This window comes from Podarcis melisellensis (genome assembly GCF_964234715.1).
Source record: "Podarcis melisellensis genome assembly, chromosome: 2".
NCBI lineage: Eukaryota > Metazoa > Chordata > Lepidosauria > Squamata > Lacertidae > Podarcis > Podarcis melisellensis.
Genome location: NC_138529.1, coordinates 40,270,777 through 40,283,902, shown reverse-complemented (window position 1 = coordinate 40,283,902; position 13,126 = coordinate 40,270,777). Strand labels below are relative to the sequence as shown.

Below are 13,126 nucleotides of genomic sequence, written 5' to 3'. Positions count from 1 at the left end.
AACATGGTAAAATATTCATATTTATGGAACTGGTATTTCCCAAGCTATGCAATATTCGTCTTGTCCATCTTCGTAGTTTTATTTTATTTTATTTTTTGTAAGTGCTGCGTAATTAAGCTTTTATAATAATTCAAAGTTTGTAGTAAAGACCACACCCAGATATTTTATGGGTTTGCCATGCCTGTCCCTCAGCTTGGCATTAAAAGGACACTTACTGTGGCTATCTAAAAACACACAACTTTACACTGAATGATCTTATTGACACATTTTAAAATAATGTTTAGTTGTAGTTTTCCTGGTTTAACAGAACAACCCCCTCGGTCTAGGAAGTGTGGGGCTTGATTTCAAAGTGCTATAGAAGCTATACAACTATAAAATGTCAGATTTAAATAAAAAATAGTAGACATGGGCTACTTAGCCCTTAGTAGTTTTTCTGAGTACAAAAAGAAAAGTTCCCCAAGGGGACCAAAGCCCAGGTGGAGAGATCCATGCGGTGTGGCACCTTGCAAGCAAAAGTGTGTCACTGCTAGGGTGACAGTGACAGGGCAGGAAGGAGTTAAAGGCTCACCTGGTCTACCTGCTTAGTGTCCTCAGAGGTGTGCTCTGACATTTATACTTCCTTCTGATGGCAAGGCAGCCTGGATGTTTGGACAGGTAGCATGACAATAAGACAGGCTTCCAAAGCTCAGCCTGCCTTTTGGCTGATAGCGCCCCATGAAGAAGAATTTGGCCACGATCCTTGCCCTATACGTGGGCCGGTGTTATTTCATATTAGTTTTGGCTCTCATCTGTGATGTGGCTGGATTGGTCCTCCTGCTTCTAGGGATTTTTGGCCTTTTGAGCTCTTGGGATTTCTTTGTTTACTCGGGAGCCCTGCTGTTGGCATTTAGTCTCCTATTCTGGGCTTTCTGGTATTCACTCAACATTGAAGTCTCCCTAAAAGAACTAGCTGTTTGAGTCGATCTACAACCAGAGGAACGTGCAGGTGGCACTGTCAAACTACAGAGAAGAACGTTTCACCTCCTGGAGGCATCTGAAATTTCCCCTGGAGAGTAGAAGGAAATGATGCAGCGACAAGAGTCAGTGCCCACCCATCCCCACAGCAAGGTATGTACCAAGAGTGTTGTTTTTCTGTTTTAGGCAGCTAAATAATCTGAATTTTCCAACATTTGTGCTTTGAGAGAAATACATTTGAGCCGAGTGATTTAAAAAGATGTTACATCACATTAGCAGAATTATGAATGCGTAAGGGTGGTGTGGCGTGTGTGAGGTCAAAGAATTCCAGAGAATGATGTTACTTCAAGGAAATGGTGGTTAAGCGGTGTGTGTGTGTGAGATCACAGAATTCTAGAGAATGAATGGTACGTCAGGGTCCATCTGCACACACCCCATTGTGACTTAAGTCACTAAACCCAAACTACATCTCCTTAAAAGTGTCACAAATAAGCAAGTCCTTATGATTGTTAATATCGCTGGTGTCATTGAAGCCAGCTTCTGATAATTGCCACATTTAGGCTGCAATCCTGTACCCACTTGCCACTGAACTTAGGAGGAGGACTTGGTCCTGCATAGGATTGCATGGCACATTATAGAATATACTGGCCTGTTGTGTACCTTTCATGTTACTTTGAAAATTAGAGAAAGGGCAGATAATAACGGCTGGCATGGTGGGAATGTGATCAGTTGTGTCTGTTCCATTTTTTACTGTTTCACACCTGTTCTCAGCATGGTGTCCAGTTTCTGTGTTTTGGCTATCATTTGGGGGGGGGGGGGTTGCTCATTATGTTTGCCTATCTTGTTAGCAGAATTTAAACACACACACACACAAAATCCTTGGGTCTGGTGTTTCTGTCTGAAAAGCTTTATTTCAAAAATATCCACGTTTGCGTACAAAAGGGCAAAAATGAAATATGTGTCTTAGAGCAGGACTACAGTCTCAAACGCAGAAGAGACAGTCAGCTGCCTTAAAAGCCCAATAGATAATTCAGTTGTCGTGTCAAGCTTCCCACAGAGATGAAACATCATTTATTTTGTTTGTTGCATTTGGGAAGGTGGGTATGGGGTTTTTCTTACATTATCTAGTCAGAGAATTCTGTTGTCTGCTGTAGCGAAACCAAAACCCCAAATTAAAACTCCACTTCACCCATCTCGGCTATGTCTCTTGTCATGTCTTCAGGAAAACAAAACATACAGAGAATATTTCTGGCATCTCATAACTGCTTTAACAATAGCATGCATTTTATTAGATGCTAATAGAAATGGGGCACAATCAGGGGTTTTGGTGCCGCAGGAGAAACTACACAATCTGCTTTGAAATAGATTCCATTCTCCCTAAATTAAAATCAGGTTCACAGCTCAGGGACGCTCCTTGATCCAGACTTAATCCTGGATAGTCAAATAATAGTAGCCACTAGTAGTGCCCCCTCCCAGTTTTGGCTTGTCCCCCAGCAGCTGTACATTTGTTTTGACAAATCCTGAATCCTGACCACAGCTCCTCATGTCCTCGCAGTTCCGATTATTCCTTGCATTCTAAGTCCTCCAATTCTTCCATTTTCTAGTTTCTGCTCCCTGTCTCACATTGACTGCGATGCCGTATTGCCAACAACAAACATACGGGTGTCTGCTAGGAGAGAGTTCTCTGCGTATGCCATTATTCCTGGCATTTCCCTGGCATTGTGCCCAGACTAGCAGGAAGAGCAAGTGAACATCTGTCTCTCTACAACAGGGAGAAGTAACCGGGCAAGTTATAAAGTGACCAGCCTGGCACTATGGCCTGCTGTGTTTAATCATTAACTGTGGACCATAAAGTTTCTGGAGCCACAAGCTTCCTTGATGGGGCAGCTGCCAGATACATGGCTTGTAATTACTCTTTATTAGGCATTATAAGATGGCGCAGGCATGGCAGGTGGCACAAAACTCACTCTGATCCTCCAGAATATGGAATATGTTTCATGCATATCCCAGAGCACAATCCTATTAGATGTAGGTCCTATTCAATTCAATTCTTCTCCCAGATGACTATTATAGGGCTTCAGCCCCAATCACTCCAAGGATGGAGAACTTCCAGACATGCATAACAACATGAAACTGATAATGCATGCAGCCAGAATGCTTCTCAAACTACACTGGCTGGTACAGTAAAAGCCCTTGCGAAATGATCCCACATTCGCCTTTGCTATAACATGCCATCTTATCTTTGCAAAACAGTTTCAGAAACATGTCTTTGGTAGGAACGCACGTGGTTTTAAATTTTAATTGTGGGCGTTGGTGGTAAAGCCAAAGCATCTTGATTACTAATTGAACCCTTTCCCAAAAAGCCCATTATTTACAGGATTTAAAGAAATAATGGATTTCTTAAAATCCATTATTTATATAAAACATCTATCTCCTGTGCAGATGTGACAAGATGCAGAAAGATGCAGGTTCAGCTTCATTAGCTGTGCAGCCTTTTCCCTGAGCAAGGAAGGGCAGGAACAGGAATGAGTTGGAACATACCCAGATACCACTTTCATTCAGCAATGGATTGAATGCAACTTTTCTTCTTTTGTGCTTTTGTTCCCAGTGCACTTAAAGCTGATATACCATGGATTATCCCAGGAGGATGAAGGGAAGAGGCAGCGAATATGGACACTCATGCCAGCCTACATTTGGAATTCACAGGATTCCTCCAGGAAAACTAGGCTATGCTGAGTCCTGTGCATTCAGAGACTTGTTGTCTGAAGCTCAGCACCTTATTGGGTTGAATGTGTACAGTCTGAACATTACACCAACATCTCGCTCTAAGCCTTTGCTTTGCACAGCTATTTGGCGCCCTGATTTTACCCATTGCAATCACCAAGAAACACTGTGTCCTTGAGTAACGTGTGGACTTTGATTTTAAAAGTTGACTAGAACCGCAGGAGAACCATACGTGCATGCAGATATGATTGGTGCTGTATTTGCATGAATCTATACAGTTGAAACTGGTGGAACAGTTTATATAGAGCTTAATCATTTTGCACATTGATAATGGCTTCGTAAAGTAAAGGTAAAGGTACCCCTGCCCATTCGGGCCAGTCGTGACCAACTCTGGGGTTGTGCGCCCATCTCGCTTAAGAGGCCGGGGGCCAGCGCTGTCTGAAGACACTTCCGGGTCACGTGGCCAGTGTGACGAAGCTGCCCTGGTGAGCCTGCACCAGCGCAGCACACGGAAACACTGTTTACCTTTCTGCTATAAAGCGGCACCTATTTATCTACTTGCACTTAAGGGTGCTTTCGAACTGCTAGGTGGGCAGGAGCTGGGACCGAACGACGGGAGCTCACCCCGCCGTGGGGATTCGCACCGCCGACCTTACGATCAGCAAGTCCTAGGCGCTGAGGTTTTACCCACAGCGCCACCCGCGTCCCAATGGCTTCGTAGATGCCTGCAATTCCAGGAAGCTGTGCAGTGCAACATTCATGATGCTAGAGTGCTCGTAGGCTGGGAGGAGATCGTGCCAAGCAAACCCATGTTGTTTTGCTGCGTGCTTTGCTCAGGTGCATGCAGAAGGTAGCATCTTATGAAACTGAAGGCTACTAGAAGATGGAGACCCTGCTTCCCCCACCACTGCCAGTGATCCTGCCAGGGCCATTCTCTTTTGTTGGCTGATTTCCTCTCAGATTGGGGGTTATCACCTTTGGCCAGGACTGCTCTTCCTTGTTTGGCTTCCTGCCCTGCAGACATTTAGAAGAGAATGAAGCAAAACAGGGCACTACAGCATCTTGCACACTGATTTCTCTAGCTGGCTGGCTGAACAACCTGCCCCACAGCATTCCTGGTCCTTACGATCTGCCTGGTCATCCTAACTGGTGACAGCGTGCCTTGAAATAAAACCCCACCAGCCTGAGCGGGAACCCGGCGGTTTCTACACTAGCCGGATGGCAACTCAGCACAAATAGCTTCTCAAATGTTTTTTAAAGCAAAACCCTCTCCAGAAATTGGGGAGAAGCTAACATCTTGGCTAACAGTGCAGATTCTGGCTTTAGTTAAGATCTCAGCTGTCCTCGAAAATGCTTGGTTTCATGGAGATAGAAAGGTTAGCTCGTTCTTACTTCCCAGGTTTGGTGTGGGACATATGAGAGGTGAAATTGTCTTAGTTAGAAAGACCTAAAGGGCCTGCAATGCATTGGTGAGGATCCAAACTAGTCCCAATGGGAGTTTTGTCGAAGGCCTACAGTGATTTGCCCTGCTATGGAGTCCCTCCCATGGCAGCGGGAATTAGTGGATGTATGTGGCAGCTGTGACTGAGCCAGACAGCAGTGCTCTGTACAGGCCTGGGTAGTTGGAATTTTAAATCTGCCCAATGCCTCAGGAATAATACTATGTTAGAGGCATTGTGGGAAATTAATTAGAGGCATTGTGGCTCCTGGACCCAGCTGCTCAGTACTGCTCAGAACACCAGGAAAACCCTGCCCAGGGTTCTACATGTTGATGCCAGGTCTGGTATTGCCTAGAGATTTTGAAAGGGGAAAGGGATTCCTTTATCTTGGAACATGGAACAGCACATGAACAAAAGCAGGTGTGTCTGGTAGTAGAAAAGGCAACTGTTTAGGGGAATGAGTAGGCCTCAGTGCTCCAAGACCCAAGCAAGCATGTGGAGATGAATAGGCTTTGTGGGCGCATTTTCTGGTAATCTACCCGGCTGCCATGCTCAAACAAATGTTCGGTGTACCAAGTCCAGTGCAAACACACACATCCGTGCTGGGCCCAAGCCAGTTGTTGTACATCTTTATGGCCTTGCAAAATAGGTGCTTTCAATTTTGATCGTTTTCCGAAAAGTAAATATTAGCTTTGTATGGGAAGGGAAGGAAGTTTTGAAGCTGGAACTCCAACTGCAGATCAGATGAGACCCTACAATATCGTGAAGGGGTTTTCCTGTCTTGGGTCAGTGGCTGTTTTAATTCCTTTTTAGAGATATAGGTGCAAGCTTCCGAGCCATGCCTAGGACTGGAGATTCCGGAAAAGTAAGGTGAATTTTTGTGTGCAAGAAAAATCCAATAACGTCCAAAGCCACTGCAGACACAGCTATGAACAGAGGTGACAAAATAGACTGCATGTTAGCGTATATGCACCGAATGTGTCACTTTCCTGCACACAAGTGATGTTGGTGTAGGAATCCTTTAAGTGTAAAGCAGCCCTCGGAATAGTAATCCTATAAAATGAGATGTGGCTTTGCCAACATTCCCCCTTCTAGATGCACAAGAACCCTGTCCCAAACTGAATCTAGCAGTCCCTTCCTTACCTCCCTGTGATCCCACAGGATATGAATAATAATAGAATATAAATACAGGACAGGCAGCAATACTGAGGCCTTAAGCAAGCCCGTTTTATGGCCCATTTGCTCCCCATAAAAATTGGGGAAGTGGGATGGATTTTCCAGTTATACTACCTGTACATGTAGTATCAATAATCAGCATTTATACTGAGCATTTCAGCTCTTCACATATTACCAGAGACTCTCAGTTACAAAGACATATAGAGAAGGGGCCTGATTCAAAGAAAGCCGGTGGCACTTAACTTCACTGAAATATATGAGACTTGAGCATCACTGTCTCTGGACTTTCCCTTCTTGCCTTGCATGGAATGTGCTTAACATCCATGGATATCATCCTATAGCATTAGATGTAAGGACTAGGGGCACGTACCAACATTTGGTTAACTCCCTTTTCAGACGGGTTACTGCATGGGAAAGGAACAAGTGTAGGGAGAGAGCAGCCTAATGGTATACACAGATAGTCCCATGTGCCTTAAATGTCACACAGCTTCCATTAGAAAGGGCATCAAAACTCCTTGCTCTGTGGAGCTATGAAGTATTTCTGATGAGTCTGAGCCCATCCGGACACTAAGGCCTTGTAAATTTCTGGCCTATTGCAGATGGGGTTGGGTGGGGGTGGGAAGGTTGAATGTATATGTGGTGATTTGATTAAATGTATATAAACAATTCCCACTGAACGCCTCTCCTCCAAAACCCACAAAACTTACCCTCCTTTCACTAATCAGATGGAATCAGATGGAGCCAATCTCAGGTAGCTGGTGTGGCACCCAGACATGTAAATAGTTGCCTGGTGCTTGATTTGATAAGCATAGTGATTTCAACCTTACTGTGCCACTGTGAGTAGCCTCCTTATGTGCCACTCTTGCTGTGTGAGGAGGAAAATGCACAGCATGACTATGCAGAAATCCCTTTCAACAAGTCCTGTTGGCTTATATGTCCATCTGTTGCTCAGGGTGTCTTGCTGAGTTTAGAGTAAGCTTTGACAGCTGGGAAATAAATACTCATGGGTAAAGTATAATTTGCCTAGATAGCATCTTAAAAAGCAGAGACATCACCTTGCCGACAAAGGTCTGTATAGTTAAAGCTATGGTTTTCCCAGTAGTGATGTATGGAAGTGAGAGCTGGACCATAAAGAAGGCTGATTGCCGAAGAATTGGTGCTTTTGAATTATGGTGCTGGAGGAGACTCTTGAGAGTCCCATGGACTGCAAGAAGATCAAACCTATCCATTCTTAAGGAAATCAGCCCTGAGTGCTCACTGGAAGGACAGATCCTGAAGCTGAGGCTCCAATACTTTGGCCACCTCATGAGAAGACTCCCTGGAGAAGACCCTGATGTTGGGAAAGATGGAGGGTACAAGGAGAAGGGGACAACAGAGGACGAGATGGTTGGACAGTGTTCTCGAAGCTACCAGCATGAGTTTGACCAAACTGTGGGAGGCAGTGGAAGACAGGAGTGCCTGGCATGCTCTGGTCCATGGGGTCATGAAGAGTCGGACACGACTAAACGACTAAACAACATCAACAAAGTATAATTTGAGCCTGGACTTGCTAAGACTGTCTCCCTTAACGCACACCCTCAGTCCTGGATCATGAGTAGTCATAATTAAGTGTACAGAGCCTCTGAATGTGTGCATTTCCTTCACCGCTGAGACATTTCCCATACATCTGGAATTACCAGGCACGAATCATGAGCTAGAGAGGTATATAAGCACTGGCCTTTCTCTGTTTACTTATTTACCACTTGGCATGAAGGAGGAGATGCAGTTTTGAAAGTGAGGTGTGTGTGTGTGTGTGTGTGGGTGTGTGTGTGTGTACACATGTGTGCAAAGGGTCAAGCACACTATATTTCAAGTTGACAGCTTATTTCGAAAAGATTTCCCCTTAAAACGCCGTAATATTTAGTGACTATCTCACAATTGCTGCTGGATCAGAAATTCCCCTGAATTTCTAAAATGTTTTCCGTCTTCAGCAACAACCAGCAAAAATAAAAAAATAAAAATGTATCTGAATGTTTCGAATTTGAAACCTGAGAGCAAAGTTGCAGTTCTTGTTGACAACTGGAGAAAATAGTTACTGAATACATAACTTTTAAAGATTCATTTCCTTGTAACAAAAAAAAACTAGTAAGAAAAAAAATCTAGCTGCATAGCTTGCAACAATAATATAAGGTGTGTATCAGTACAAAGTTCGATCCACTGTTTTTTTATTGGTTATGCAGATATGGGTTAGATCAAAAGATTAAAAAGATCACATTCCACTTTGCCCAACAGAACACACAAACGTTTTGATTGGTCTTTGAAAATCTTTTTTTAATTCAGATGGTCAGAGATATATTTTCCTTTCCAAAATGTCCTGCTTCCATGCTCTACTTTGCAACAGTGTATTATAAGAACATAATTGTACACAGATGAAGGAATTGTACACAGATTAGGGAAATTTTTATAAAAATGTCTATGTTGCAGATTCCCCCTTTGCACCTTTATAAGGCCTTTATGCTGTTTTATCTGGAAGGCTCAGAGCATGTTATGGCTGTAATTCACTATCTGTTGGGATCATAGCAAATGAAAGCTTAGAGATTACAAACCCAGGAAACCTGGACAACAATTCAAAATTGCTAGACTTTGAATCTACCCTCTCTTCCCATTAAGCCTCATCTACTTCCGCATGAAGGCTTGGTGGCATGCCATGTGCACAGTGATCCAAAGTGAAGACAGACATGGGGCTCTTCCACATTGTGTTTTGTTGATGCAGCTCCTGCATCCACACAACATCATCCCCATCAGAGTTGCACCCCAGATTCCCCCTATCCCCAACACAGACCAAATTTCTATTTACTGTTTCCTCTGTGTGGTGGTCGTGGTGGTTTTTTATTTTTTATTTTTTACTTAATGGGTTTTCCATATATCTGGATTAAATGGGGGAAATAAAATGGCATGGCATGTGGACAAGAATGACGTTGTGTGCCTGCTGCCCAAAACCTGCACACAGGAGCAGCATGGAAGACAGATGCCCATGTTTTCTAGAATCATAGAACTGTAGACACGGGAGGCACTGTGGTCTAAACCACTGAGCCTCTTGGGCTTGCTGATCGGAAGGTCAGTGGTTCGAATCCCCGTGACAGGGTGAGCTCCCGTTGCTCTGTCCCGGCTCCTCCCAACCTCTCTGTTCAAAAGCATGCCAGTGCAAGTAGCTAAACAGGTATTGCTGTGGTGGGAAGGTAAATGGTGTTTCCACGCACTCTGGTTTCTGTCACGGTGTTCCATTGCACCAGAAGAGGTTTAGTCCTGCTGGCCACATGACCTGGAAAGCTGTCTGTGGACAAACGCCAGATCCCTCGGCCTGAAAGCGTGATGAACGCCGCAACCCCATAGACACCTTTGACTGGACTTAACCATCCAGGGGTCCTTTACCTTTTTATTTTTTTTAGAGTTGGAAAGGACCCCAAGGGACACCTATTTAAACCCCCTGCAATGCAGGAATAAAACACAGTAACAGTGATTCGAACACAGAATTGCTACATTTTGGGGAAGAGTAGCTTCTACTGCACTTAGAATGTATGTCCACATTTACATGTAATGTGCTGCCTGGTACTAAAAAAACAAAAACACATTAGAATTTGTGGCAATCTTCATGTAGATCTCTGCTAGAAACTGAGCAGTGGCAGGATCTGTGAAGGTGGCCCCATCCAAAACAGCAACTGTACTTCAGTAGGGGGGAGAAACTCACTGTGCTAACTGGTGCCTCTCCTTTACAGACTCTTTCCCACAGCTCAGCACCACAGCTTCATTAGCTCAGTGGTTGTGACTAAATGACACCAGTGCAACTGAGCACCCCCACCGTATACTCTCATTGTAGTTAGCAGTGTTGGCCCACCATTGGTAATCACTGCTCTTTCACGGTGGTCATGCATCTTTAATCACCAGGCACAGCCCCCAGGAAGTACCAGAAGCAGCAACAACAGCAGTCCTCAACCTGGCAGGGAGCCAAATGGGTGCTTAGGCGATAATGCCAGCTGCTAATTGCTGTTCGTTTGCAGAGAATATGCAAGACTCATCCCCGGACAGCAGAGCAGCTCAGTGGATATCATGGTAGCTGCCAGCCTACCTTGTAGCAGGGAGTGGATGTGGGAGTATACATACAAGAAAGAAAGAAAGAAAGAAAGAAAGAAAGAAAGAAAGAAAGAAAGAAAGAAAGAAAGAAAGAAAGAAAGCCCTGCAGGATAGCAAAAATGTGACACCCACATTTTTGCTTAGGACAGGACCTGCAAGTCTGTGACACACCCCAAGTGAGTCTCTCATTGATTTCACAGGGACAATGGACTGCAGTCTTGTGACTGTGCCATAGACATCTATGTCATGCCAGGGCAATAAGTGAGGACGTGTCCTTTTCACAGTGGTCACGTGTCTCTGTGATGCCTGTAGAATGACACCCAAGTGATTCAGATCGTGATCTGTCTCTCTCTAGCAGAAAATTTGGGGAAAGAGTGTAGAACTGCTTCGGCCAAGAGCCTGTGAACGAGGCACAGGCTAAGAACACTAGAAAAGCCCTGTTGGATCAGGCCAAAGACCCCATCTAGTCCAGCCCCCTGTTCTCACCGTGGCCAACCAGACACCTTTGGGAAACTCAGAACCTCCAAGTGTCCCTATCTTCCAGGGATTCCCCTGATTTAGAGAAGCCGTCCCGGTTTCTGATTTGATCCTGGAATGTCCCGCTTTTCCTTAGGATGTCCCTAACATTTTCATTGGAGAAATGTTGGAGGGTATGAAGTTATCTAACCCCCAAGCCACCTGAAGGCAATTCTGTATAGGGAAGGTTTATTTTTAATGTTAATGTTTTATTACGTTTCTATATATGTTGGAAGCTGCCCAGAATGCTGGGGCAACCCAATAAGACATGTGGGGTATAAATAGTAAAATTATCATTATGGAATGGGACGTTCCTATTTCCATCGGAGAAATGTTGGAGGGTATGGAAACCTGCAAGCAGGATGTGAGCAAAACAACTAACTTTTGATTCCCGGCAACTGGTATTCAAAGGCATGCCGCCTCCGACTGTGTAGGTAGAGCATAGCCATGTGATGTCTATGAGGCTCTTTGGGAAGTATCTCATTAAGCCAAATGATGAATTATTTGCCTTTATTGCGATTCAGCTGCTGAGCTGCTGGCCTAGTGGGCCTGCTGAGCTCCTGCTCAATTATTCAGCAGCTGAGCTGTAAAGCCAAGCAAGCCAAGTGTTGCCTAATGGGTCTCTTCAGCGCATCTCCTGCCATTGAGTGAGCAAGGAAGCACTTCTAGGCTCCATGCAATTCCCAGACCTGCCATTGGCAGGCTGCAAAGCAGTGCCTTCTTCTCAACAGTCGACTCCTTCTATTATGAGCCCCAAGTACCAAGCCATTAGCAATGCATTTCTCTATGGGTCAGGTGCCTGTTCACACAGGCATGCAGCCCTACATGCTTCAGCTGGTGTTTGGCCTTGCAGATTTCTTCCCATGCAACTCTACCCCACCTCTCCACCCCAAAGTAGCTGCTGAATCAATGGGCCATGGAAGGAAGGAGGGAAGGAAGGTGAGGGTGGGGAGAAGAAATAATAGAAGTTTATAAGAAAATGGGCAGAGAGAAGTTTTTCTCCCCTTCCTGTAATAGTAGAACCTGCAGATTGCTCCGTGAAGTTGAAAGCTGGAAAATTCAGGACCCAGCGAGTCTTTATACAGTACAGCACATAGCTAAAACTATGCAATTCACTGCCAGAGGGCGTGGTGACCAATGCCAACTTCAGCTGCTTTAAAATTAGACTGATTCTTGGAGAATAAGGATAATGGCTAAAGGTCAAGATGGCTATATGTTGGCTCCAGGACAGTGGCGTAGCTGGGGTTACCAGCATCCAGGGTCATGCAGAGAGGTGGCGGAGGAAAACGGATGGAGTATTCATGCACATTCAACTGCCTAACAGTGTCCGCAACACCCAAAAGATTGCAGCTGCAGAGATAAGAAAAGAAGAGTCATTCATTTTCTGGAGAGGTCACTTCCTGGTTCACATGGAGAAGCCGTTTTCAGTGGAGCCCAGCAACGGAAGTGTACAGCAGTATTGCAGCAGTACCAGATGTTGAAATTTTGCGTCCCTAACAATTTTGCACCATGGTACGCCACTGCTCCAGAATCAGAGACAGTCTGCTTTTGAGTATCAATATCTGAAGCTGGAGACCAACAGCAGGAGAAAGCTATTGTGCTCAGGTTCAAGAGGCTGGCAACTGGGGGAAATAGATTTCTGAACTACATAGACCTGTGACCTGATCCAGCAGGGCTCTTCCTGTGTTCTCCAGCTCTCTCCCAAAGCGTACTCCCTGTGCCTCTATTTCCTGTCCCTCCCCTCCCCTCCTGCATCTCTCATACATACTCATTTCTCAGTCATCAATGTCACTCCCTCTCCTCCCTGCTGCAGGTGCTGCTAATAGGAAAGCTTTTCCACCTGGCTTTTCACAGACTGTGGAGCTTTTCCTGTGCCTACAGGACTTGCCAAATTTGCTGCCAGGTGCTGCTGGGTATGTGTACAGCTCCACTGTGTGGTGAACCGTTGAATTTCAGGGACGTTTCTCCAAGCTGGGGATGGACTCTACCGGTCCAGTTTGGCTATTGGGTCCCTGAGGGCAGGAAAGAGTATAAGAGGGCTCTCTGTGCCAGGTTGAGCTTTACATTATGAACAAGGTCTTCCTGAGCTCTGGTGCATTTCTGTTGCACTCTGTTCCCGGCTCATCCTCTCGTTCTGACTTGCTGCTTGGTCCTGGTTTGCCCTGTGGTCCTTTTGACTGATTTGTCTTGTTTTTAGTTTTTGTTTT

At 45.0% G+C, this 13,126-nt stretch overlaps 1 protein-coding gene across 1 annotated transcript; it reads left to right on the top strand.

Annotated features, from left to right (window-relative positions):
* The first annotated feature begins 650 nt into the window (after positions 1-650).
* Positions 651-3,977, top strand: TMEM238L (transmembrane protein 238 like). Its single transcript, XM_081898444.1, has 2 exons — positions 651-1,107; positions 3,563-3,977. The coding sequence occupies exon 1, from the start codon at positions 715-717 to the stop codon at positions 955-957; it is 243 nt and encodes an 80-aa protein (XP_081754570.1). The 5' UTR covers positions 651-714; the 3' UTR covers positions 958-1,107; positions 3,563-3,977.
* The last annotated feature ends 9,149 nt before the right edge of the window (positions 3,978-13,126 follow it).

Coding starts and splice junctions, on each gene's coding strand:
- TMEM238L (XM_081898444.1), top strand. CDS start 715: ATGAAGAAGAATTTGGCCACGATCCTTGCCCTATACGTGGGCCGGTGT.